Source organism: Panthera uncia, chromosome X (genome assembly GCF_023721935.1).
Source record: "Panthera uncia isolate 11264 chromosome X, Puncia_PCG_1.0, whole genome shotgun sequence".
Taxonomy (NCBI): domain Eukaryota; kingdom Metazoa; phylum Chordata; class Mammalia; order Carnivora; family Felidae; genus Panthera; species Panthera uncia.
The window spans coordinates 68,298,932-68,326,315 of NC_064817.1; the positions used below are offsets into that span (position 1 = coordinate 68,298,932).

Below are 27,384 nucleotides of genomic sequence, written 5' to 3' on the forward strand. Positions count from 1 at the left end.
CTACTACAAAGCTGTAATCATCAAGACAGCAGGGTATTGGCACAAAAACAGACACATAGACCAATGGAATAGAATAGAGAACCCAGAATTGGCACTACAAATGTATGGCCAACTAATTTTCGACAAAGCAGGAAAGAATATCCAATGCAAAAAAGATAGTCTCTTTAGCATATGGTGCTGGGAGAACTGGACAGCAACATGCAGAAGAATGAAACTAGACATTTTCTTACACCATAAATAATAATAAAGTCAAAATGGATGAAAGACCTAAATGTGAGACAGGAAACTATCAAAACCCTAGAGGAGAAAACAGGCAACAACCTCTTTGACCTCAACTGCAGCCATTTCTTGCTCGACACACCTCCAAAGGCAAGGGAATCAAAAGTAAAAATGAACTATTGGGACCTCATCAAGATAAAAAACCTTCTGCACTGCAAAGGAAAACAATCAACAAAAATAAAAAGCAACTGACGGAATGGGAAAAGATATTTGCAAATGACGTATTGGATAAAGGGTTAGCATCAAAAATCTATAAAGAACTTACCAAACTCAACACCTGAAAAACAAATAATGCAGTAAAGAAATGGGCAGAAGACATAAATGGACACTTTTCCAAAGAAGGCATCCAGACAGCCAACAGACATATGAAAAGTTGCTCAACGTCACTCATCATCAGGGAAATACAAATCAAAACCACACTGAGATACCAGCTAACCCCAGTCAGAGTGGCTAAAATTAACAACTCAGGAAACAACAGATGCTGGCAAGGATGTTGAGAAATGGGAACCCTGTTGCACTGTTAGTAGGAATGCAAACTGGTGCAGCCCCTCTGGAAAACAGTGTGGAGATTCCTCAAAAAATTAACAATAGAACTACCCTACAACTGAGCAATAGCACTGCTAGGAATTTATCCAAAGGATACAGGAGTGCTGATACATAGGGGCACATGTACCCCAATGTTCATAACAGCACTTTCAATAATACCCAAATTATGTAAAGAGCTTAAATGTCCATTAACTGATGAATGGATAAAGAAGATGAGGTTTATATATACAATGAAATGAGAAAGAATGAAATCCTGCCATTTGCAGCAACGTGGATGGAACTGGAGGGTATTATGCTAAGTGAAATAAGTCAGTCAGAAAAAGACAGATATCATATGTTTTCACTCATATGTGGAACTTGAGAAACTTAACAGAAGACCATGGGTAAAGAGAAGGGGGAGAAATAGTTACAAACAGAGAGGGAGGGAGGCAAACCATAAGAGATTCTTAAATACAGAGAAAAAACTGAGGGTTGATGGAGGGGAGCGGGGGAGAGAGGAAAGGGGCATTGAGGAGAGCACTTGTTGGGATGAGCACTGGGTATTGTATGTAAGTGATGAATCACGGGAATCTACCCCCAAAACCAAGAACACAGTGTATACATTGTATGTTAGCCAACTTGACAATAAATTATATTAAAAAAAAAAAAGAAGAAGAAGAAAAGAAAACAACTATCCAAAGAATTCCTGGGACACACAGGAGGGAAACTATTCTCTCTTCTCAAACTCCTTCCCTAAGGACAACAAGCACTGAGACCCCTCTCCAGGGACAGAGGAGCTGCATGGTGCCATTTTCCTCCTCGACTCCTGAGCATAAACATAGAAATGCCTGATGTAAACACCACAATGTAAACCACCTACAATGGCTGCCTAACTTGCTTACACCAGGTCCAACACCTCTGAACTGTGTACCTACTGCTCTTCTAGGTCATGTTTGACTCAGACCCAGGGTGGTGGGGCCCTTCCCCAGAAGACCAGCAGAAACCAGTCCACATCAAGGGACAAGAGAGTTCTGCAAAGCTTCACTTCTACTGGAAGTAGTATCAGGTCTCACTGAACAAGCAGACCACAGAGCACATTTAGTTGAAACTTGCCACACACGGGCCAAGGAATAAATACTGCCCAATGCAGGCAAGGAGAGCCTCTGCAGACTACCGGTCTGAAGGATAGAGCAGCCAAAACAAGCAGTAGATTGCACACAGCACACACCAGAGATACTCCCTAAAGCACCAGGCCTGGGACACTATATGACTTCTTCATAAAGCCATTACTCTCAGGAGCAGGGAACATAACAGGTTTTCTAACACAGAGAAGACGACAGAGCCTTAGACAAAAAATCATCCCAAATGAAACAACAAGGTCACAGACAGAGATCTCAGTGAAAAAAAAACATAGTAATATGCATGATATAGTATTAAAGCAACAATCATCACTGAGCTTGAGAAAAGAATGGAAGACTTCAGGGAGACCCTTACCACAGAAATAAAGGAGTTAAAAAACAATCAGAAGGAAATGTAAAATGTAAAAACAGAGATTCAAAACAGACTGAATGCAATGACACACAGAAGCAGCACAGGAACAAATCAGCGATATAGAAGATTAAATAATGGACAGATATGAACAAAAGAGAGAAAGAAGAATTCTGGATCACAAGAATAGACTTAGGGAACTCAGTGACTACATCAAACACAATACAGTAACATTTGTATTATATAAGTCTCAGAAGAAAAGAAAGAAAAGGGGGCAGAAAATTTATTTCAGGAAACAATAGCTGAAAACTTCCCTAATCTGGGGAAGGAAACAGATATCTATATCCCGAAGGTAGCACAGAGAACTCTAATCAAAATCAACTAAAGCAATCCAACACCAAGCCATATGGTAATTAAGTTTGCAAAATATAGATATAAACAAACAAACAGAACAGAAAGTGGCAAGACAAAAAAGAAGTAGCTAATTTACAAGGGAGGACCCATAAGACTACCTGCAGATCTGTCCACAGAAACTTGGCAAGCCAGAAGGGGCTGACATGATAAATTAAACATGATTAATGGGGAAAATATACAGCCAAGAATACTCTATCCAGTAAGGCTAGCATTCAGAATAGGAGAAATAAACACTTGCCCAGAAAAACAAAACCAGAAGCAATCTGTGACCACTAAACCATCCCTAAAAAAATAATAAAGGAAACTCTTTGACTGGAAAGGAAAACCAAAAGTGACAAAGACAAGCAAGATACAGAGAAAATCTCCAGAAATAACAAAACAAGTAATAAAATGGCAATAAATACATATCTATCAATAATTCCTCTGAATGTAAATGGACAAAATGCTCCAATCAAGCGACATATAGTGTCAGAATGGATAAGAAGAGACATATAGTCTCAGAATAGATAAGAAAACAAGACCCATCTAAATGCTGCCTATAAGAGACTCATTGTAGACCTGCAGATTGAAAGGGAGGGGATAGAGAAATCTTTATCATGCAAATGTCATCAAAACAAAGCCATGATGGCAATACTTAGGTAAACTAGACTTTAAAGACTGTAACAAGAAATGAAGGTGACTGTATCATAATAAAGGAGACTATCCAACAAAAAGATCTAACAATCGTAAATATTTATGCCTCCCACATGAAGGAACCCAAAGGTATAAAACAATTAATAACAAACATAAATAGAACTAATGAATAATACTACAATGATAGTAGGGTACTTTAACATCCCATTTCATCCTAAAGCAGAATACACATTCTTTTGAGGTACACATGGAACACTCTCCAGAATAGATCAAATACTAGGTCACAAATCAGGCCTCAACAAGTACAAAATAACTGAGATCCTACCATGCATTTCTTCTGACCACAAGGCTGATATTTGAAGTCAATCACAGGAAAAAACTTGCAAAGACCACAAATACATGGAAGTTAAACAACATGCTACTGAAGAATGAATGGGTCAACCATGAAGTAAAACAAGGAATTAAAACAAAATAAAACAAAACACTGAATCAAATAAAACCAAGACAGTCCATAACCTTTGGAATGCAACAAAAGTGGTCCTGCAGGGGAAGTATATAGCAATATAGGCTTACCTCAAGAAGCAAGACAAATCTCAAATAAATCACCTAACCCTACACCTAAAGGAGCTACAAAAAGAACAGGCAAAGCCTAATGCCAGCAGAAGAAAGGAAATAATAGAAGAGCAGAAAGAAATGATAAGAAAACTAAAAAAATTCAGAACAGATCAAGAAACCAGGAGCTGGTTCTTTGAAAAACATAAATAAAATTGATAGCCCCCTAGCTAGACTTATCAAAAAGAGAAAGGACCCAAATAAAATCACAAATGGGAAAAGAGGTTTAACAACCAACACCACATAAATACAAACAATTATCTCAGAACATTATGAAAAACTATATGCCAACAAATTGGGCAAACTGGAAGAAAATTTATGAATTCCTAGAAATATATAAATGTCAAAAACTGAAACAGGAACAAATAGAAAACTTGAATGAAGTGATAACCAGCAAAGAAATTCATTTAGTAATCAAAAATCTCCTATAAACAAAAGTGCAGGATCAAACGGCTTCACTGGGAATTCTATAAAACATTTAAGAGGAGTTAAGACCCTATTCTTCTCAAACTATTCCAAAAAGTAAAAATGGAAGGAAAACTTCCAAATTGATTCTATGAGGCCAGCATTAACTTGATTCCAAAACCAGACAGAGACAAAACAGAGAAGTACAAGACAATATCCCTGATGAACATGGATGGAAAAATTCTCAACAAAATACTACCATATTGAATCCAACAGTACATCAAAACAATCATTTACCATGATCAAGTGGGATTTATCTGGGATGCAAGGATGGTTCAATATTCAAAAATCAATCAATGTGATACACTACATTAATAAAAGAAAGGATAAGAACCATATGATCCTTTGAAAAGATGCAGAAAAAGCATTTGACAGAGTACAACATATATTCATGATAAAAGCCTTCAACAAGGTAGAGTTAGATGGGACATACATCAACATAATGAAGGCCATATTTGAAAAAACCCACACCTAATATCATCCTCAATGGGGAAAAACTGAGAACTTTACCTCTATGGTCAGGGACAAGACAGGGAGGTCCACTCTCACCACTGTTATTTAGCACAGTGCTGGAATTTCAGGCCTGAACAATGAGGCAACAAAAAGAAATAAAAGGCATCCAAATAGGTAAGGAAGAAATCAAACTTTCACTATTTGCAGATGACACCTTACTCTACACAGAAAATGTAAAAGACTCTACCAAAAAATTGCTAGAAGTGATACTTGAATTCAGTCAAGTCACAGGATACAAAATTAATGTACAGAAATTTATTGTGTTTCTATACACAAATGATGAAGAAACAGAAAGAGAAATTAAGGAATCAATCCCATTTACAATTGCACCAAAAAACCATAAGATACCAAGGAATAAACCTAACCAAAGAGGTTAAAGATCTGCAATCTGAAACCTATAAAACACTAATGAAAGAAGTTGAAGATGACACAAAGAAATGGAAAAAACATTCCATGTTCATGGATTGGACAAACAAATATTGTTAAAATGTCTATACTACCCAATGCAATCTACACATTTAATGCACTCTCTATTAAAATACTATCAATATTTTTCACAGAGCTAGAACAGTCCTAAAATTTGTATTGAACTACACAAAGTCCCTGAATAATCAAAGCATTTGAAAAACAAAAGCAAAGCAGAAGGCATCATAATTCTGGACATCAAGTTGTATTACAAAACTGTAGTCATCAAGACAGTATAGTACTGGCACAAAAACAGATACATAGATCAATGGAATAGAATAGGGGTTCCTGTGGGTGGCTCAGTTGGATAAGTGTCTTCAGGTCATGATCTCACAGTTTGTGGGTTTGAGCCCTGCGTCAGGCTCTGTGCTGACGGCTTGGAGCCTGGATCTTGCTTCGGATTCGGTGTTTCCCTCTCTCTCTCTCTCTCTGTCCCTCTACTGTTCGTACTCTGTCTCTCTCTCTCAAAAATAAATAAGCATTTTAAAAAATTTTTAAAAAATCAATAGAACAGAATAGAAAATCCATATATGATCCCACAACTATATGGTCACTTAATCTTCAACAATGCAAGAAAGAATATCCAGTGTATAAAAGACAGTCTCTTCAACAAATGGTGTTGGGAAAACTGGACAGCAACATGTGGAAGAAGGAAACTGGACAAGTTTCTTACACTATACACAAAAATAAAGTCAAAATGGATGAAAGACCTAAATGTGAGACAGGAAACCATTAAAATCCTAGAGGAGAACACAGGCAACAATCAACCATATGGTTGTCAACCATATGGTTTGACATCAACCATAACAACTTCTTACTAGATATGTCTCCTGACACAAGGGAAACAACTGCCAAAATAAACTATTGGGACTTCATCAAAATCAAGACCTGCTGCACAATGAAGGGAACAATCAAAAAAACTGAAAGGCAACCTACAGAATGGGAGGTGATATTTGCAAATGACATATCTGAAGAAGGATTAGTATCCTAAATCTATGAATATCTTATAAAACTCAACACCCAAGAAATAATCCAGTTAAGAAATGGGAAGAAATGAACATTTTTTTTTCCAAAGACACACAAATGGCCCAACATGGAAAGATACTCAACAACACACATTACTACGGAAATACAAATCAAAACCACAATGAGATACCACCTCACACCTGTCAGAAAGGATAAATTTTTTTTATTATATGAAATTTATTGTCAAATTAGTTTCCATACAACACCCAGTGCTCATCCCAAAAGATGCCCTCTTCAATGCCCATCACCTACTCTCCCCCCCCCCCCCCCCATCAACCCTCAGTTTGTTCTGTTTTTAAGAGTCTCTTATGCTTTGGCTCTCTCTCCCACTCTAACCTCTTTTTTTTCTTTTTTTTTTCCTTCCCCTCCCCCATGGGTTTCTGTTAAGTTTCTCAGGATCCACATAAGAGTGAAAATATATGGTATCTGTCTTTCTCTGTATGACTTATTTCACTTAGCATCACACTCTCCAGTTCCATCCACGTTGCTACAAAGGGCCATATTTCATGCTTTCTCATTGCCACGTAGTACTCCATTGTGTATATAAACCACAATTTCTTTATCCATTCATCAGTTGATGGACATTTAGGCTCTTTCCATAATTTGGCTATTGTTGAGAGTGCTGCTATAAACATTGGGGTACAAGTGTCCCCATGCATCAGCACTCCTGTATCCCTTGGGTAAATTCCTAGCAGTGTTACTGCTGGGTCATAGGGTAGGTCTATTTTTAACTTTTTGAGGAACCTCCACACTGTTTTCCAGAGCGGCTGTACCAGTTTTCATTCCCACCAACAGTGCAAGAGAGTTCCTGTTTCTCCACATCCTCTCCAGCATCTATAGTCTCCTGATTTGTTCATTTTGGCCACTCTGACTGGCATGAGGTGATATCTGAGTGTGGTTTTGATTTGTATTTCCCTGATGAGGAGCGACGTTGAGCATCTTTTCATGTGCCTGTTGGCCATCTGGATGTCCAGAAAGGATAAAATTAAGAACACAAGAAACAACAGGTGCTGGTGAAGATGTGGAGAAAGGGGAATCATCTTACATTGTTTATGGAATGGAAACTGGTGAAGCCACTCTGGAACAGTATGGAGGTTCCTCAAAATGTTAAAAATAGAACTACAATATGATCTACCTATTGTACTACTAGCTATTTACCCAAAGAATACAAAAATATTATTTTGAGGGGATACATGCCCCTTGACATATATAGCAGTATTATCAAGAATAGCAAATTTTGTATAGAGCCCCAAAGTCCATTGACAAATGAATCGGAAAAGAAGATGTGGTATCTATCCACACACACACACACACACACACACACACACACAAACACACACACACACACACAGGAATACTACTCAGTCATAAAAAAAGAATGAAATCTTGCCCTTGGCAACAATGTGAATAGAACTCGAGGGTGTTATATTAAGCAAAATAAGTTAGTCAGACAAAAACAAATACCGTATGATTTTGCTCATATGTGAAATTTAAGAAAGAAAACAAACGGACCTAGAAAGGGAAAAAAGAGGAGAAAACCAGGAAACAGACTCTTAACTATAGAAAACAAACTGATGGTTACCAGAAGGGAGGTGGGTGAGAAGGATGGGTTAAATAGGTGATGGAGATTAAGAGAGCACTTGTTGTATGTAAGTGTTGAATCACTAAATTCTACACCTGAAACTAATATTACACTCTATATTAAGTAACTGGAGTTAAATAAAAGCTTGGGGAAAAAATATAGAGTATTTATAGTCCCCTCCCCAAAAGAAATAAAATGCCAGGATCTTTACCATTATAATACAACAATTTTAATTTATATAATGAAATAAGCCTTGATATTATTCATGTTCTAATCATACCTTTTAGATCTAGGAAAGTTTAGTGAGAAAAGTTCTAGACCTAGATGCATGAATTAGCAGATATTACGCAACTCAATCTCTCAGATTGCTCATCTGTAAAATGGGAGTCAGTCCACCTTTCTTAACTTTCATGAGGCTGCTGTAACATAAATGAGCTAACATATATGGAAAATATTTTATAAAATCTAAAAGACTAATCAAACATGAAATACTTATCAAATATAAGATACTGCTACACTTCACACAGGTCAAGAGACAACTCAAAATACACATACCTAGGTTTTTGAGATCACACATTGAAAGCTCTGTGGCCATAACCCCACAATATCGTTGCCATTAGTGACATTAAAATTGAAGAATAATACGACATGTGATTTGTGTATTTTCTATAGAATTGTTCATGCTCTACATTCAATCTATTTTAAACCAAATAAACCAAAGTGTATTTCATGAGGGAACTAACGTGACAACTTTCAGTAAAAGTTCCACACCTACAGATTAAACTATGAAATAACATGACAATCAATTATACAGATAAGACAAAATAAGGCAACTTCTGATTACAGACCTTGACGATGACACTGTGGAAACAGCATAGCAAACTGATCTTGTCAATGGCTCTCTATTACATTTTGAGTAAAGGGGTTTTCTACAGTGAATGAAATGTATTAATGCTGAACAATCTGGAAGATACGACAAAATACTTAAAGGTGTAAGTATAAAGAAAGAAATTCTTTGTGAATTTATCCTACATCCATAAATTTGTAAGTTTTAGTGTTCTCAACATCATTTTGTGAAATCCCTAGCACTATGGAAATCATATGCAATAAAAACACAATAGTGTCCTTACTCTCAATTAACAATATTTTTGGACTTCTGCTAAAGTTGAATTTAATTCCTAACTAGAAGTTACAAAGACACCAGAAAATTTCCAAAATTCCACTTAATGCACCAATAAGCAAAATTCTGTTAATCAAAAAGAACTTATTGTTCCTCAAATTTAAAGCTTTATATTGTGGTTCGAAAAAAAAAAAAAAAAAACATTAAAAAGGATAATTCAACCTTTTGAAGAAAACTCCAGAATAAATTAATAACTCAAATTTATAAGTATTTAAAAGTTATAAGAACACCTTTGCCAGTTGTAAATGAATGTGGCTGGATTATAAACTCTCAATGCAAACTATGAATGCAAAATGCTATTATGATTTTAACATATAGAGGAGAAAAAATCTGCCTTAGTTCTTATAAAACTGTTCAACATCAAAAAAGACTGCAGAAATGAAATCCAATGTCATTTATAAAATGTACAGCTTGTTGCAAAACTTTTAATTCTTTTACTTAGTTGTATGTGCTTTGTTCTAAGACCAATCATTTCTGATTTGAACAGTATATGTTAAACTGCTACTACCCAGCTGGTTATTCTTACAAATAATTGTTTAACAGTTACTAATAAAACTTACAAAAATCACACTATCCAAAAGTCATTGTTCCAGAAACTAGCACTTTAAAAAGCCACTATATTCAATTTTGAATTGCTACAATAAAATATATTGGTAGATACATTTCCCTACTCTTACCAACTTCAAATGTTAACACATATTGTAGAATATAGCTGAAATATCAACTTCTTGCAACATTTCTTCAGGAATAAAATTTCATAAAATGATGATGTATAGCAAGTAATACTGGTTGTATCCTCAGCAACCAATTAGTCTCTTCCTCCCTGTCAAAAGAGCCATAATTCTGTTCCAATATCAGGAAGAAGGTGCCCAGAACTAGGGAAAGGATCATGGCTGATTAAAGACAACTATACCAATTTACAGCCCTATGCTGGTGATTGAATTAGAAGTGAGCTGGTTATCTAGTTTTAGCCAATGAAACAAAGCAGAGTGTACTGGGGGCTCTTGATGAAGACTCTCTAGTGTAATAATAATAATACTTATGTCAGAAAAACTCTCCTCCGTCCCACAATGATTAGATCTTTTTACTGCATGAAAACCTGTTTAGAATTGTGGCAACCATTTTGTAACTCAATACAGAAAGCTAAGAGAAGGGCAGAGCAGCTACGCCAAAGCTATGATGTGATTAAGATGCTCAATTAGTGAGAAAACCTTCAAAAACAACCACAAAACAAGTAACAAAATGGCGATAAATACATATCTATCAATAATCACTTTGGAGGTAAATGAAATAAATGTTCCAATCAAAAGACATCGGGTAACAGATAAAAAAAACAAGACCCATCTATATGCTGCCTACAAGACTCATTTACATGCACACTGAAAGTGAGGGGATGGAGAAACATTTAACATGCAAATGAATGTCAAAAGAAAGACAGGATAGCAATACTTATATTGGACAAGATAGACATTAAAACAAAGACTACAACAAGAGACAAAGGACACCATATAATTATAAAAAAGATAATCTAACAAAGGGATAATAACAATTGTAAATGTTTCTGCACCCAACAAAAAGCACCCAAATACATAAAACAGTTAATAACAACCGTAAAGAAACTAATTGATGATAATACAATACTAGCAGGGGATTTTAACAAGCCACTTACATTGATGGACAGATTATCTAAACAGAAAGTCAACAAGGAAATGATGGCTTTGAATGACACACTAGACCAAATGGATTATACAGATATATTCATAACATTCCATCTTAAAACAGCAGAATACACATTCATTCATTTATTCATTCATTTAATCTTAGAGCACCATCAGGGAGAGGGGCAGAGGGAGAGAGAGAATCTCAAGCAGCCTCCACACTCAGCACGTAGCCCAATGCAGGGTTTGATCCCATGACACAGGAATCATGACCTGAGCTGAAATCAAGAGTCAGACACTCAACTGACTGAGCCACCCAGGTGTCCCTACACATTATTTTAAAGTGCACATGAAACATTCTCGAAAACAGATCACATATTAGGCCACAAAACAAATCTTAACAAATTCAAAAAGACTGAAGTCATATCATGTACCCCTTCTGACCACAACACTATGAAACTAGAAATTAACCAAAAGACAAAAAATTGAAACACCACAAATATCTGGAGGTTAAACAACATGCTCCTAAACAATAAATGGGTCAACCAGGAAATTAAAGAAGAAGTAAAAATAAATAAATAAATGGAAACAAATGAAAATCAAGCCACAATGGTCCAAAACCTTTGTGATGCAGCAAAAGCAATTCTAAGAGGGAAGTATATAGCAATACAGGTCTACCTCCAGACGAAAGAAAACTCTCAAATAAGAACCAGGAGAAGATACTTTGAAAAAATTAATAAAATTCATAAACCTCTAGCCAGACTTATCAAAAAGAAAAGAGAAAGGACCCAAATTAGTAAAAATTACAAATGAGAGAGGAGATATAACAACCAATACCACACAAATACAAACCGTAAGAGAATATTCTAAATCATGACATGCCAACAAATTGAAAAATCTACAGTGGAAAAATTCCTACAAACATATAACCTACCAAAACTGAAGAAGAAGTAAAATATTTGACCAGACCAATTACCACAATGAAATTCAATCAGTAATCAAAAAACTCACAACAAATAAAAGTACATGGCTAGATGGCTTCCCAGGTGAATTCTACCAAACACTTAAAGAAGAGTTAACACCTATTCTTCTGAAAGTATTCTAAAAAACAGAAGAGGAAGTAAAACTTCCAAATTCATTCTTTGAGGACAGTATCACCCTGATACCAAAACCAGATAAAAACACCACAAAAAAAGAGAACTTCAAGTCAACATCTCTGATAAACATAGTTGCAAAACTCCTTGAACCAAACCATATCCAACAATACATTTAAAAAATCATACACTACAATCAAGTGGGGTTTTTTCCTGTGATGCAAGGGTAGTTTAATATTTGCAAAACAATTAACATGACACATCATCACATCAATAGGAGGAAGAAAAAAAACATGATAATTTTTCAGAGATGATGAAAAACACATTTGACAAAGTACAACATCCATTCGTGATAAAAACCCTGAACAAAGTCTAGAGGGAACATACCTCAACAGGATAAAGGTCTTATATGAAAAACCCACAGCTAGGATCATCATACTCAATGGTGAAAAATTAAGAGCTTTTCCTGTAAGATCAGGAACAAGACAAGGAAGTCCATTCTCACCACTTTTATTCAGCATGGTACTGGAAGCTCTAGCCACAGCAATAAGAAAATAAAAAGAAATAAAAGGCATTCAAATTGATAAGACAGAAGTAAAACTTTCACTAATTGCAAATGACATAGTAGTATACATAGAAAATACTAAAGACTTCACCAAATTATTGCTAGAATTGACAAATGAATTAAGTTGCAGGATACAAAATCAATGCACAGAAATCTATTGCATTCCATTACAATAATAGTAAAGCAAAAATAATAATAACGAAGCAGCAGAAAGTGAAATTGAGAAAACAATCCCATTTACAATTGCACCAAGAACAATAAAATATCTAGGAACTTAACCAATAAGGTGAAAGAACTGTACTCTGAAAACTATAAAACAATGATGAAAGAAATTTGAGACAATGCAAAGAAATGCAAAGACATTCCATGCTCATGGTCTGGAAGAACAAATATTATTAAAAATTCTGTACTACCCAAATCAATCTATAGATCTAATGCAATCCCTGTAAAGAGCAACAGCATTTTTCACAGAACTAGAACAAACAGTCCTAAAATCTGTATGGAAGCACAAAAGAGCTCAAATAGCCAAAGCAATCTTGAAAAAGAAAAACAAAACTAGAAGTATCACAATTCCAAACTTTAAGTTATATTACAATGCTGTAGTATTCAAAATAGTATGGTACCGGCAAAAAAAATAGACACATAGGTCAATGGAACAGAATAGAAAGTCCAGAAACAAACCCACGATTATATGGTCAATTAATCTTCAACTAAGGACGAATGAATTTACAGTGGAGAAAAAAAACAATCTCTTCAACAAATGGTGCTGGGAAAACTAGACAGCAACTTGCAAAAGAATAAAACTGAACCACTTTTTCCATCATACACAACAATAAATTCAAAATGGATGAAAGACCTAACTGCATGACTAGAAACCATAAAAATCCTCTTAGAAGAGAGCACAGGCAGTAACTTCTCCAATATTGGCCAAAGCAACATTTTTCTAGGTCTCCTAGAGGCAAGGGAAACAAAAGCAAAAATAAACTTAGGGACTACATCAAAATAAAAAGCTTCTGACAGAGAAAGAAACAACAAAACTAAAAGTCAACCTACAGAATGGGAGAAGATACTTGCAAATGGCATATCCAATAAATGGTCAGTATCCAAAATATACAAAGAACTTATAAAACTCAACACCCCAAAAACAAATAATCCAATTAAAAAATGGGTAGAAGACATAACAGACATTTCTCCAAAGACACACAGATGGCTAACAGACACATGAAAACATACTCAACATCACTCATAATCAGGGAAATGCAAATCAAAACTACAATGAGATACCACCTCACGCCCTTCAGAATGGCTAAAACCAAAAACACCAAAAACAAATGCTGGCAAGGACATGCAGAAAAAGAAACCCTCCTGCACTGTTGGTGGGAATGAAAACTGGTGCAGCCACTGTGGCAAACAGGATGGAGACTCATCAAAATGTTAAAAATAGAACTACATTACACTCCAAGAATGGTACTGCTGAGTATTTACCCCAAAATACAAAAACACTAAATCAAAAGGATACATGCACCTCTATGTTTATACCAGCATTATTTATAATAGCCAAATTATGGAAGCAGCCCATGGGTCCATGGATAGATGAATGGATAAAGAAGATATGATATAGATCTATAATGGAATATTATTCATCCTCAAAAAAAGAACAGTATCTTGCCATTTGCAACAACATGGATGGAGATAGAGACCAAAATGCTAAGCGAAATAAGTAAGTCAGAGAAAGAGAAATACTTTATGATTTAACTCATATGTGGAATTTAAAAAAACAAAATAAATGAGCAAGTGAAAAGAAAAAAGAGAGACAAACCAATAAACAGTTTTAACTATAGAGAACAAATGGATGGTTACCAAGCTGGGAGGTGGGTGGCAGGAAGGGTCAAATAGGTGATGGGGAGCAATGAACACACTTATCATGACAGCACTAAATATTGTATAGAATTGTTGAATCACTCTACTGTACACCTGAAACCAATATTACACTGTATATCAACTGGAATTTTTTTTTTTTTTTTGAGACAGAGCACGAGTGCACAAGAGCAGAGGAGAGAGGCAGAGAGGATGACAGGGAGGGAGAGAGGAAGAAAGAGGGAGGGAGGGAGGGGGAGAGATAGGGAAAGAGAGAGAGAGAGAGAGAGAGAGGGAGGGAGAGAGAATCCAAAGCAGGCTCCACGCTCAGCACAGAGTCCGACACAGGGCTCTATCCCACGATGGTGAGGTCATGACCTGAGCTGAAATCAAGAGTGCAATGCTCAACCGAGCCACCCAGGTACTCCTAACTGGAATGTATTTTAAAGTTTTTATTTAAATTCCAGTTAACAGAGTATAATATTAGTTTCAGGAGTACAATATAGTACTTCATCACTTCCATACACCACCTGGTGCTCATCACAAGTGCATTCCTCAATCCCCATCACCTATTTAACAACCCCCCCAACTCACACCCCCACCCCCACCCCCGCCCTGTCCCCGCCGCCTCTGCCACTCACCTTCCCTCAGGTAACCATCCCTTTGTTTTCTCTAGTTAAGTAATTGGAATTTAAATAAAAACTTTAAAAAATGCTCAATAAATTCTGCAATTTCTGCAATGACCAACCTACTGACCAACCCACCTCCTCACCTCCTCACTTACTTATTCTTCTACATGTTTAAACCACTTTTAGTTGGGCACTGTGTCACTTGCAGCCTAAATCAAACTTATTCATACACAGTAATAAAAAACAGCTTCCTCTAAATTGTATTACAGGTGATTTTTTCATTTTTAAAATTTATTCTTTTTCCTTATTGAGATTACTCAATTTTTGCCAGGAAACTATTGTTACTTATATAATTTTTAAGTTAAAATTTTAGAATCCAAACTAATAAAAGGAGAATTTTAGATTACTGTTAAAGTAGTATCTTTATTTTGTTATCAACTTGAGAGCTGGTTCATTTGAAAATCTAAGAGGAAAGTTTTCATCCTGCTTTAACATTATCATGCCAGAAAAGGAGAAAAAATGTTCAATATTTGAAAACAAAAACAAAAGCAAAATAAAACAAAAACCAGGGCAGAGAAATACAAGTTACTGTCAATACCTCAGAATGATAAAATCTCTTCTTGCTAAAGAAATTACATGGCATTATGCAATTAACAGGCAACAATCCTTTATCTAAAAATTCTTTGGATTTATGTAACTAAGGTGGGGATTCCCGTCTTGTACCTTTTCATCCTGTTGAATATTTAAAATAAGAAACAGTAGCTGCTTTTACTCCCTCATGTAAACTACAAAAACAACCCATGGTGTATAAACTACAGTCACAACTAAAGGATACTGGATTCACCCCTTACCTTTGTAACACTGGGAGTTAGGCATTTTTAATTCCTCATTACAGATTTACTACTTTACTAAATAGTATTCTGGTAAAGTAAGGAAGTAAATGCACCTCTTTACGTACTAGTCTTCACAAAGGAAATACTTTATTCACGTGATGCAATGGTTCTCTTGTTGTGTGTAAAATACAACATGAAAAAATGGAAACAAAACAAGCTTCTGAGTTAGACAGACATGGGTTCAAACCTTGGCTCTGCTATCTCTAGTTCTCCCAGAGCTTCAGTTTATTCATCTGTGATGTACACCAACATCTCATGCACATGGCTACACTATAGACTGAATGAAATAAGATATGTAAAGCACCAAGTTATAGCAGTTGCCACATAGACAATGTCCAATAAATGCTTGTTCTTTTTCAGTTCTTTTCCATAAACCAATTACATAATTACAAAATTTGCTTCAGTGAAAAAAAAAATCTATGTATAGCAAAAGTATTTTTGGCTCAAACTGGATATTATCATACTTATTTCAAGCAGCATTCAGGATAATAAATCTCTGATGTAACAAAACAATCTGGATAGTTCTTGATGGAGTTTGTGATATGTGGGCAAACGTTATGATAATACGTTTATCACTACAATTTCTATTTTAGTATTTAGACCAATTTTTCAATAACCAAAAGTACTAAATTTAATGTTCAAAAAATCACTAAAACCTTTAAGGTTGAACACTTTAGAATTACTTCTGAAAACAAGTAAACTCAACAACAACAAAAAATAATGCAGTATCCTATATGTTTATATCAGAGGCTGGGGTTACTGACTTTCCATGTACTTTGAGGTATTTTCCAAGCAGTGGTGATGAGTTTGCACTGATTTATTTGCATCCTTGTCCTGGTCTTTTTATAATCAAAAATTAAAAATCAAGAGACAACTAGTTATGGCTACAATATTGTTTATAGCCATGAGATATATATTCTATTCTCCCTTGACGAAATAACAAGTGGCATACGTGAGGATCTAATCATAGATTTTGGCCTAATAACATCATCTCTATAAATTAGCTAACACATCTGGTCTAAAATCAGAAAACAAGTCATATGTCATTATTCATATTATTAAAAAGCTGTAGTTACATGATATTTTGGAAATTTAGCAAAATACTGAAAACAGTATTCTATATTATATAGTGTATCAAGGACTGAAGTTTGACTTCTATTTGTTTGAAGCAACACACTATAATAAAATTTTGGTATGAATGACCAATAAAGTGTAGGAATTCTGATAACCTGTCATTTGATCAGACTGTGGATTTGATGTGCACATCTAGTGTACAAAACCTAGAAAATTAGCAAGTGAGAGATCCTAATGATTGACCACCATTAGGATAAAATTACAAAGCCATCAGGAAGTTATAACCTCCTTTCTGAAAAAAAAAAAATGCTCACTTAAGTGAGGCTAAGGATAAGTAGAAAACACAATTAACCTGAGGTATGTGGCTCTGTACAGAAAAACACATGACTCCCAATAGGAAATAGACTCTTTAAAAAAAAGCCAATGAAGAGGAAGTCATAAAACTGTTCCTTTTTGTAGAAGACATGACTGTGTATATAAAAATCCCAAGGGATCTCTAAAAAAATCCCCAGAACTACTAAGTGAATTCAGCAAGATTTCAGGATTCAAATCAATGCATAAAAACCAACTGCATTTCTAAATACCAATAATGAACATATGAAAGCCAACATTAAAAAGACAATTCCACTTATAATTGCCCCACAGACAAGTAAATACTAAGGTATACAAGTCACAAAACATGCACAGAATTGAGACTGTGACAATTACACAATTCTGTAGAAAGAAATCAAAGTTGACCTACATAACTGGAGAGACAAAACTTGTCAATGAAATAGAAAACTCAAAATAAAAAGGTATCAATGCCCCAAGCTGATTTAGCATTAATGCTATGCAATTCCAAAAAAATTCCAACAACATTTTCTAGACTTAAAAAAGCTTCTCAAATCATTTACATGGAAAGGCTCAAACTCTGGAATAGCTAAAACCATCTTGACATAAAAGAATAAAATTTGGAGGAATTATTCTACCTGATTTTAAGTCCTAATATGTAGCTGCAGTAATTAAGACAATGGGGTACTGGTGTGAGAAAAGACATACAAGTCAATGGAATAGAACATAAAATCCACAAATAGACTCATCCAAGTACAGCCCACTGATTTTTGACAAATATGCACATTAATTCACTGGAGGAAAAACAGCCTTTACAACAAATGGCACAACTGGATAACCATATGTAAAAAAAAATTAACATTGACCTAAACCTCAAACCTATACAAAAATTAACTCAAAGTATATCAAAGTATATTATGGACTTAAATGTAAAACATAAAACTATAAATTAAAAAAAAATAAGAGAAAATCTTCTGGATCTATACCAAAGAAAAAAGTGATAAACTGAACCTCATCAAAATTTAAAACATTTCACCTGCAAAATACCCTGCTTAAAGAGGATGAAAGATAGGCTAAGATATGGGGGAAATATTTGCAAACTACATACCTAACAAAGGACACACATATAAAACATATAAAGAACTCTCAAAAATCCACAAGAAAAAGCCAATCAAATTACAAAATGAGCAAAAGAGCAATCCTTATCAAAATAACACCATCATTCTTCACAGAGCTAGAACAAACAATCCTAAAATTTATATGGAACCAAAAAAGACCCCAAAATAGTCAAAGCAATCCTGAAAAAAGAAAACCGAAGCTGGAGGCATCACAATCCTGGACTTCAAGATGTATTAAATACAAAGCTGTAATCATCGGAAAGAGCCCAAATGTCCATTGATGGATGAATGGATATACACATACACACACACACACACACACACACACACACACACACACAATGGAGTATTACTCAGCAATCAAAAAGAATGAAATGTTACCATTTGCAACTACGTGGATGGAACTGGAGGCTATTATGCTAAGTGAAATTAGAGAAAGACAAAAATCATATGACTTCACTCATAGGAGGACTTTAAGAGACAAAAAAGATGAACATAAGGGAAGGGAAACAAAAATAATATAAAAACAGGCAAGGGACAAAACAAAAGAGACTCATAAATATGGAGAACAAACTGAGGGTTGCTGGAGGGACTGTGGGAGAGGGGATGGGCTAAATGGGTAAGGGGCATTAAGGAATCTACTGAAATCATTGCTTCACTATATACTAATTTGGATGTACATTTTAAAAAATAAAAAATAAAGTTAAATCAAAAACAAACAAAAAAAATCAACCAAAAAAAAAAAAAGCTGTAGTCATCAAGACAGTATGGTAATTCACCTCACACCAGTCAGAGTGGCTACAATGAACAAATCAGGAGACTATAGATGCTGGAGAGGATGTGGAGAAACGGGAACCCTCTTGCACTGTTGGTGGGAATGCAAACTGGTACAGCCGCTCTGGAAAACAGTGTGGAGGTTCCTCAAAAAATTAAAAATAGATCTACCCTATGACCCAGCAATAGCACTGCTAGGAATTTACCCAAGGGATACAGGAGTGCTGATGCATAGGGGCACTTGTACCCCAATGTTTATAGCAGCACTTTCAGCAATAGCCAAATTATGGAAAGAGCCTAAATGTCCATCAACTGATGAATGGATAAAGAAGTTGTGGTTTACATACACAACGGAATACTACGTGGCAATGAGAAAGAATGAAATACTGCCTTTTGTAGCAACGTGGATGGAACTGGAGAGTGTTATGCTAAGTGAAATAAGTCATACAGAGAAAGACAGACACCATATGTTTTCATTCTTATGTGGATCCTGAGAAACTTAACAGAAGACCGTGGGGGAAGGGAAGGGGGAAAAAATTACAGAGAGGGAGGGAGGCAAACCATAAGAGACTCTTAAAACTGAGAATAAACTGAGGGTTGATGGGGGGTGGGAGGGAGGTGAAAGTGGGTGATGGGCATTGAGGGGGGCACCTGTTGGGATGAGCACTGTGTGTTGTGTGGAAACAAATTTGACAATAAATTTCATATTAAAAAAAAAGTATGGTACTGGTACAAAAATAGGCAATCAGATCAGTGGAACAGAATAGAGAACCCAGAAATAGACCCACAAACGTATGGCCAGCTAATCCTTGACAAAGCAGGAATGAATATTCAGTGGAATAAAGAGAGTCTTTTCAGCAAATGGTGCTGGGAAAACTGGACAGTGACATGCAGAAGAATGAACCTGGACCACTTTCTTACACCATACACAAAAATAAACTCAAAATGGATGAAAGACCTAAACGTAAGACAGAAAGCCATTAAATTCCTCAAGGAGAAAGCAGGCAAAAAACTCTTTGACCTAGGCCACAGCAACTTTTTACTCAACATGTCTCCAGAGGCAAAGGACACAAATACAAAAATGAACTACTGGGACCTCATCAAAATAAAAAGCTTCTGCCCAGTGAAGGAAACCATCAGCAAAACTAAAAGGCAACTGATGGAATGAGAGAAGATATTTGCAAATGACATATCAGATAAAGGGTTAGTATCCAAAATCTATAAACTTATCAAACTCAACACCCAAAAACCAAATCCAGTGAAGAAACAGGCAAAAGACATGAATAGACACTTCTCCAAAGAAGACATCCAGGTGGCCAACAAACACATGAAAAAATGCTCAACATCACTCATCATCAGGGAAATACAAATTAAAACCACAATGAAATACCACCTTACTCCAGTCAGAATGGCTAACATTAACAACTCAGGCAACAACAGATGTTGGTGACGATGCGGAGAAAGAGGATCTCTTTTGCACTGCTGGTGGGAATGCAAACTGGTGCAGCCACTTTGGAAAACAGTATGCAGGTACCTCAAAAAATTAAAATAGAACCACCCTATAACCCAGCAATTGCACTACTAGGTATTTATCCAAGGGATACAGGTGTGCTGTTTCAGAAGGGCACATGTATCCCAATGTTTATAGCAGCACTATCAACAATGGCCAAAGTATGGAAAGAGCCCAAATGTCCATCAATGGATGAGTAGATAAAGAAAATGTGGATAAAGAAAATGTATGTGCGCGCGCACGCGCGCACACACACACACATACACACACACACACACACACACACACAATGGAGTATTACTCAGCAATCAAAAAGAATGAAATCTTGCCATTTGCAACTATGTGGATGGAACTAGAGGGTACTATGCTAAGCAGAATTAGAGAAAGACAGATATCATATGATTTCACTCATATGAGGACTTTAAGATATGAAACAGATGAACATAAGGGAAGGGAAGCAAAAAAATATAAAAATGGGGACAAAACATAAGAGACTCTTAAATACAGAGAACAAACAGAGGGTTGATGGAGAGGTGAGGGAGGAGGGGTGGGTTAAATGGGTAAGGGGCATTAAGGAATCTACTCCTGAAATTATTGTTGCACTATATGCTAACTAACTTGGATATAAATTAAAAAATAAATTATTTTTTAAAAACTTAATAGAAAAAGAAAAAAAAAGACCTACCCAGCAATAGCACTATTGGTATTTACCCAAAGAACACAAAAACCATAATTCAAACGAATACATACACCCCTATGGTTATAGCAGCATCATTTACCATAGTCAATACATGGAAATGGCCCAAGTGTCCATCAACTGATATATACAAGGAATATTATTCAGACATAAAAAAAATATGAAATCTTGCTCTTTCCAATGTGAGAGATAGACAAAATACCATCATGATTTCACTCATATGTGGAATTTAAGAAAAAAAAAAAGCAAATGAGCAAAGGGAAAAAAATTAGACAAACCAAGAAACAGAGTCTTAACTATAGAGAACTGATGGTTGGTTACCAGAGAAGTGTGTGCAAGGATGGGTTAAATAGGTGATAGGGATTAAGGAGTGCCCTTGTCATGATGAGCACCCAGTGATGTACATATAGAATTGATGAATCACTATATTTCACACTTGAAACTCATATAATAGTGTATATTAACAAACTGGAAAATAAAAACTTAAAAAAAAATAATGAATTCTCACTTAGAAAGAGACACTTAAAATATTACTTTCCAATATTCTCTCCTGATTTTCGAAAATGTCTCCAAATGTCATGACCAGTCATTCTGATTTTTTTAATTCAAAATTATAATTGTCCATTTTGCTACACTAAGTATTATCTAAGAATAGTGCTGTGTATTTCCCATTTTGCTATGATAAATATTACCTTTTATTTTAGTTTATTTTGAAAGAGAGAGAGACAGAGAAAGTACATGCATATGAGCAAGGGAGGGGCAGAGAGAGGAGAGAAAGAATCCCAAGCAGGCTCCATGCTTTCGGCACAGAGCCCAACATGGGGCTCAATCTCACAAATCGTGACAGCATGACCTGAGCTGAAATCAGAGTCGGATGCTTAACTGACTGAGCCACCCAGGCGCCCTACACTGAATATTATCTAAGAAGAATTAGAAGAACACTGGAGTAGAATTAAATTATCCTGGGTTTTAAACTTGAGCTCTACCACTATCTAGCCTATGTGTGGCCTTTTTCAAGCCATGTGACCTTAAATGAATCTCTTTTAGCTACACGGGGGATTCTGTAAAAGCTGCAACTAGTACTATGTGCTCTATCCCAGCACAGAACTGTTGTAAGACACAAGTCATTAATGTAGGATGTTATTATCATAATCATCATCTAAGCAGAGAAAACTGAAAGTTCTATTTTAAAAAAGGGAAACCATCATATCAATTCGACTGTTAGCAACCAATGTCAGTCATATGTTGGCTTCTTTTGAATACATGTGAATTAAGAAGTCATTAACTCAGTTTACCCTAAATTAATACTTTTCATACCTGGCATAACAAAATACTTCCACATGTTGAATGGTTTTGTCCTTCCTGCTAAGAGCAATACCTTCTTCATTTTCAAGAATGTGCTCTTGCCATGCTGGGTTTTCATTCACAATGTCACTGTTTTCCTAAACAAAATACAGATGAGAAATTTTAATTAAATTGAGCAATGTGATCCTCTACTTTTCTGTAAAACTGTGTATCTTTCTAAATTAATGCTTTCCCTTTGATCCCATCAAAATTCTGAAGTGACTCTAGCATAGTGTACCATGTTCAAAGGAAGGAGAAGAAAATTGTGTAAAAACCTATCCTATCAAAAGCTAGCTCTTGTTTACAGATTTCTATCAGGATATCTGACATTTTGATGCAGTCATTGAACATTGGATGTGCCTGTTTTGACATTGTTTAAGAACTAGAACAACTAACCCTCTATCTGCTGAAAATCAAGTGTGTCTGTTGTACATTTTACTTGTTAATAATGAAGTTTTTGCACTTTGTTGTCCAAACAGCAGGCTCACAATTACTTCATTCTACTTACTTTTAGGTCTTTGAAGGTTAGTCATTAGTCATGTCAAATTTTGATTATATGCAAAAGTATTTCTGAAAAGTATTCAGCTCACTATAACTAAGATCTGTATAATAAGTGACTCTAAATATATATATATTTTTATTTTTATTCATTTTTTTGAGAGAGAGAGAGAGAGAGAGAGAGAAAGAGAGAGAGAGAGAGAGAGAGAGAGAGAGAGAGAGAGAGAGAGAGAGAGAGAGAGAGAGAGACCGAGCATGAATGGGGGAGGGGCAGATAGAGAGAAGACACAAAATCTGAAGCAAGCTCCAGGCTCTGAGCTGATATCTCACACGAAATGTGAGATTGGGACCTGAGCAGGAGTCGGATGCTTAACCAACTGGGCCACCCAGGCCCCCCTCTAAATATTTTATATTCATAAAGACAATAGAAACAATAATGTATAATAATGTATGTAAATTGTAATGATTGGAAGTGGCCCTACAAATTTTCAATAATTCCTAACTACATTTTATGGACCTAAATTGTATGTACAGCAATATTTGAATACAGGAGATTTTTGGAAATGTCAAGATATGCCTTTTCCAAATGTCAAGAATCAATTTTTAACCTGTTTAAAATTTTAAACTATTTGGCACATATCTTGTCAGAGAAAATTTTTTTTAATGTATTATATATTCTCAAAGCACTAGTAGTGAAATATAACTATAATATCCTTGAAGTAAATTCAACTCAGAAAATTTCTAAACTTAACAGATTTCATAAAGTAGGATAATAATTATCTTAAAAGATTTTTTGTCCTGAATTTAACATTTTAAACTGAAGAAAAGTAGGGTAGACATTTTTTATCATTAACTGTAATTATTAGTGTTAAAAATCCCAATATAGGTAGAGAGGAGGTAAAACATTGAACTCTGAATGTGTAGACATAGGGGTTACCAGTCTGAAGAAAAGACTGTGGAGCAGGGGACAAAGAGCGAAGAAGGAAAGGATATGGTGAGAGAGTCAAGATGCTGAGCACCAAAATAAAAGAAATGCCTACAAAAATATTTTTATTTTAATAAATCTAACCTATTAGCAAAACTCATTTTATAAAATTCCCTTCACTCACTAGATGTTTTCCATTCAGACAACTGAGGTACTTTTGTTGTCTTTGTTGTGAGCATCTAGACTAAATTTTTTCATGGAAGTACTATTATTGCTAAATATACTAAATAAGATGACCCACATTTGTACATACTTCCTAATAAGAATAAGGTTCAAAATAGGGTTTCTGATCAATACAAATATATGAATATTTAAGGCACAAACATAAAACAGTTAAATGTCTACTTGTAACATTTACTTTCTTGATTTATACAGTTTGTATTACATGCAATATTACTTTACAAATATCGGTTGTCTCTCCAAACTCTTATTTCATGCAACGATATTATTCAAACTGAATCTTCACTGCATCTTCAACATCAGTGTCTTTGTCATCACCAGAAGCACTTTTTAAGTCATGTATCATAAATTAATCAGTACAACTACAATGCTTAGTGTGGTGCTTGGCACATGTAAGTGCTTAATAAGTCTTAGCTATATGATTTTTAGCTAACTGAATACAATTTTCTAGGATATATCATCTACCTTTCCCAACTGTCTAAATTCTTTTGAGATACAGCAGTTTCTGATTCCATGTATGATGGAATTCCTCTCAGTAGGAAATTCATTTCAAGCCACATGTACTGTTCACATAAAATTAGGATAGCTTTTTAAATCTGTCATAAAATTCAGTAAACTCCATGACATAACCAACTCCCATATTACTATGCTGTAAATGTCCTCTACAAAAACTTCTTTACAATGATATCCAACAGTTGTAGTAGCAAGATCCTACCTTAGAATAAAAATTACTAAATTTACATTAAACTTCTTTCCTTGCTTTTTGTTTTTACTGATTCTGTCAGATGACTTCTATAAATATGTAAAACCACCAATGACACAGATCATTTAAAATTAATGTATCTTCCCCAAATAGTTTTTTTTTTTCAACATATACTGACTGAAAGAACAACTAGTAATATGTGAGACTTTATGAACAACCGGAATATCTTTCTGAAAGACTATTTTAAAGAAAAAAATCTTGTCTTATATTTGGGCATATAATGAGAAATATGGTATCAAATATATATGATGTACTCTTCTGCCAACTTATCTATGTACTGTATATTTAAAAAGTGATAACTATATTTTGAAGGCATTGGAAGAACATTAGCTAAAAAGACTGCATAATTTTTGTTAAATAAATAAAAATGTGGCATCAGTCTATTGTACAGAAGCTTAGGGTTTTCTTCATTGTAGGGTTATTGTGTGATACAAAATACAACATAGTAGATTAAAAATCAACTAAATTTACCTGGTATTCCTTTAGCCAGGACAATAGTCCTGAAAAGCTAAAACTGGCCCAGTTTCCTCCATAGTAGCTTCTTCTGTAACAATAACAAAATAAGAGTAAAGAAAAGGGTATAAAAATCAAGTCATTGAATTCCATCAGCAAACCACCCTGAACCCTTCAAATCATTTCAATATTGCTACCTCAGAGTTCAAAACCTAATTAGGATGTTTGAAATACCAGGCTGAAATACAAGTGGGCCTCTCAGATCCCAAAGGTAACTTTTCATTGTATAAGGAATTAAAAAATCTCTTTGGCCTCCTTAGAGATTTCTCCACTGATCAAATGCCACTGATCAGGGATTGTGAACAGCTTAATATGGGCATTGAGCAGGGAACATGAACAAATTTGACTCCTTGGTTTTAAAAAATGGCTAGGGAGAAAAACCTTGGTAGATCTCAAGGAAAGCCAGTGGAAAAAACTGCTAAGTTTTCTATAAACAATTAAATGTCCACTGTCACCACCACTACCAAACCCATAACCCATGCCAACACACACACACACACACACACACACAAACTGGCTACTCTAGATCTAGTGGTCCTGTGTTATTCTCAGCTTTCAGGGCCAAAAATAAAAGTAGATCCTGGACACAGTTATTCACATCAAGACTTTTGTGATAAGTAAAGTAAGAACAGTATTCCCATTGATAACTGGGTGAACTATTAATTCTTCATTCCACAGTCCTATGAAGATCGTCATTCTGTTTTAGAGAACCCAGAAGTCTTCTAATTAAGATCAGGTAAACCTTGCAGACATTGGACGTTTGATTAACTTCCTTAAGTAGGAAGGAACCAATAGGAAGGAAGGTTACCAGTGTAGCAACCAGAAAGAAAGCTTTAATTCTGAACTACATACTAGGCTTCCCAGTTCTTGAAAAACTCTTCATGTTTACTGATTCTTTGTATGATGAGACCCAAAGTACACTTAGTCCCACCTACAATATCCACTCTGGTTCTGGGGTGGGACACATTCTTGGTTTTGTTTTGTCTTTTATTTCAATTTTGCTTCTCTGTATCTTTCTCTAACAAAATAAAAATCTATAAAAGCTCTTTTTAATATGAAACAACAACTAAAACCTTTAATGCAATATCCAAAATTACTCATCCATAATGCTACTGGAGATTCCCTCAATATTCTAATGTATTTTCTCCTCAACTAAATGTTGACATAGGCCTTCAGAACAGTCAGACTTTAGGCTCAAGTATTTTACCACTAATCACTTTTTTGCTCTAACACAGAAAATGGTTAAATCAAACATCTGTGAAAGTGTATCTAGTAATACAGATCAGTACTTTACTTATAATCCGATAGTTCTCTCAGAGATAATGCAAATTCATACACCATTCAGAATCTCTAGTGGGCTTTGGGACACCTGGGTGGCTCAGTCAGTTAAGCATCCAACTTCTGCTCAGTTCATGATCTCATGGTCCCTGAGTTTAAGCCCCACGTCAGGCTGTGTGCTGACAGCTAGAAGCCTGGAGCCTGCCTCAGATTCTGTGTCTCCCTCTCTCTGTCCCTCCCCTACTCACACTCTGTATCTCTCAAAAATAAATAAACATTAAAAAAAAAAAGAATCTTTAGTGGGCTTTAAAATTTAGATAGAATTTCAGCTATAGTAACAATTCTAGATGGCCACCCTTATTAACATATTGGAATCAGGAAACCTGGAAACTGTAATCCCTTGGGTCAGAGAGAACAGCAGAAGGAGAAGGCGGGCAACAGC

General features: G+C 35.3%; 1 protein-coding gene across 1 annotated transcript in view; it reads right to left on the bottom strand.

The window, feature by feature from the left end:
• LOC125931809 (rab proteins geranylgeranyltransferase component A 1-like) overlaps window positions 1-27,384 on the bottom strand; it is a 174,356-nt gene that overhangs the window by 93,961 nt on the left and 53,011 nt on the right. Inside the window, exons 3-4 of the mRNA XM_049644032.1 lie at window positions 25,623-25,695; window positions 22,699-22,823 (exon numbers count right to left, since the gene is read on the bottom strand). Of these exons, the coding sequence (XP_049499989.1) occupies window positions 22,699-22,823; window positions 25,623-25,695 (198 nt within the window). The remainder of the gene's footprint in view (window positions 1-22,698; window positions 22,824-25,622; window positions 25,696-27,384) is intronic.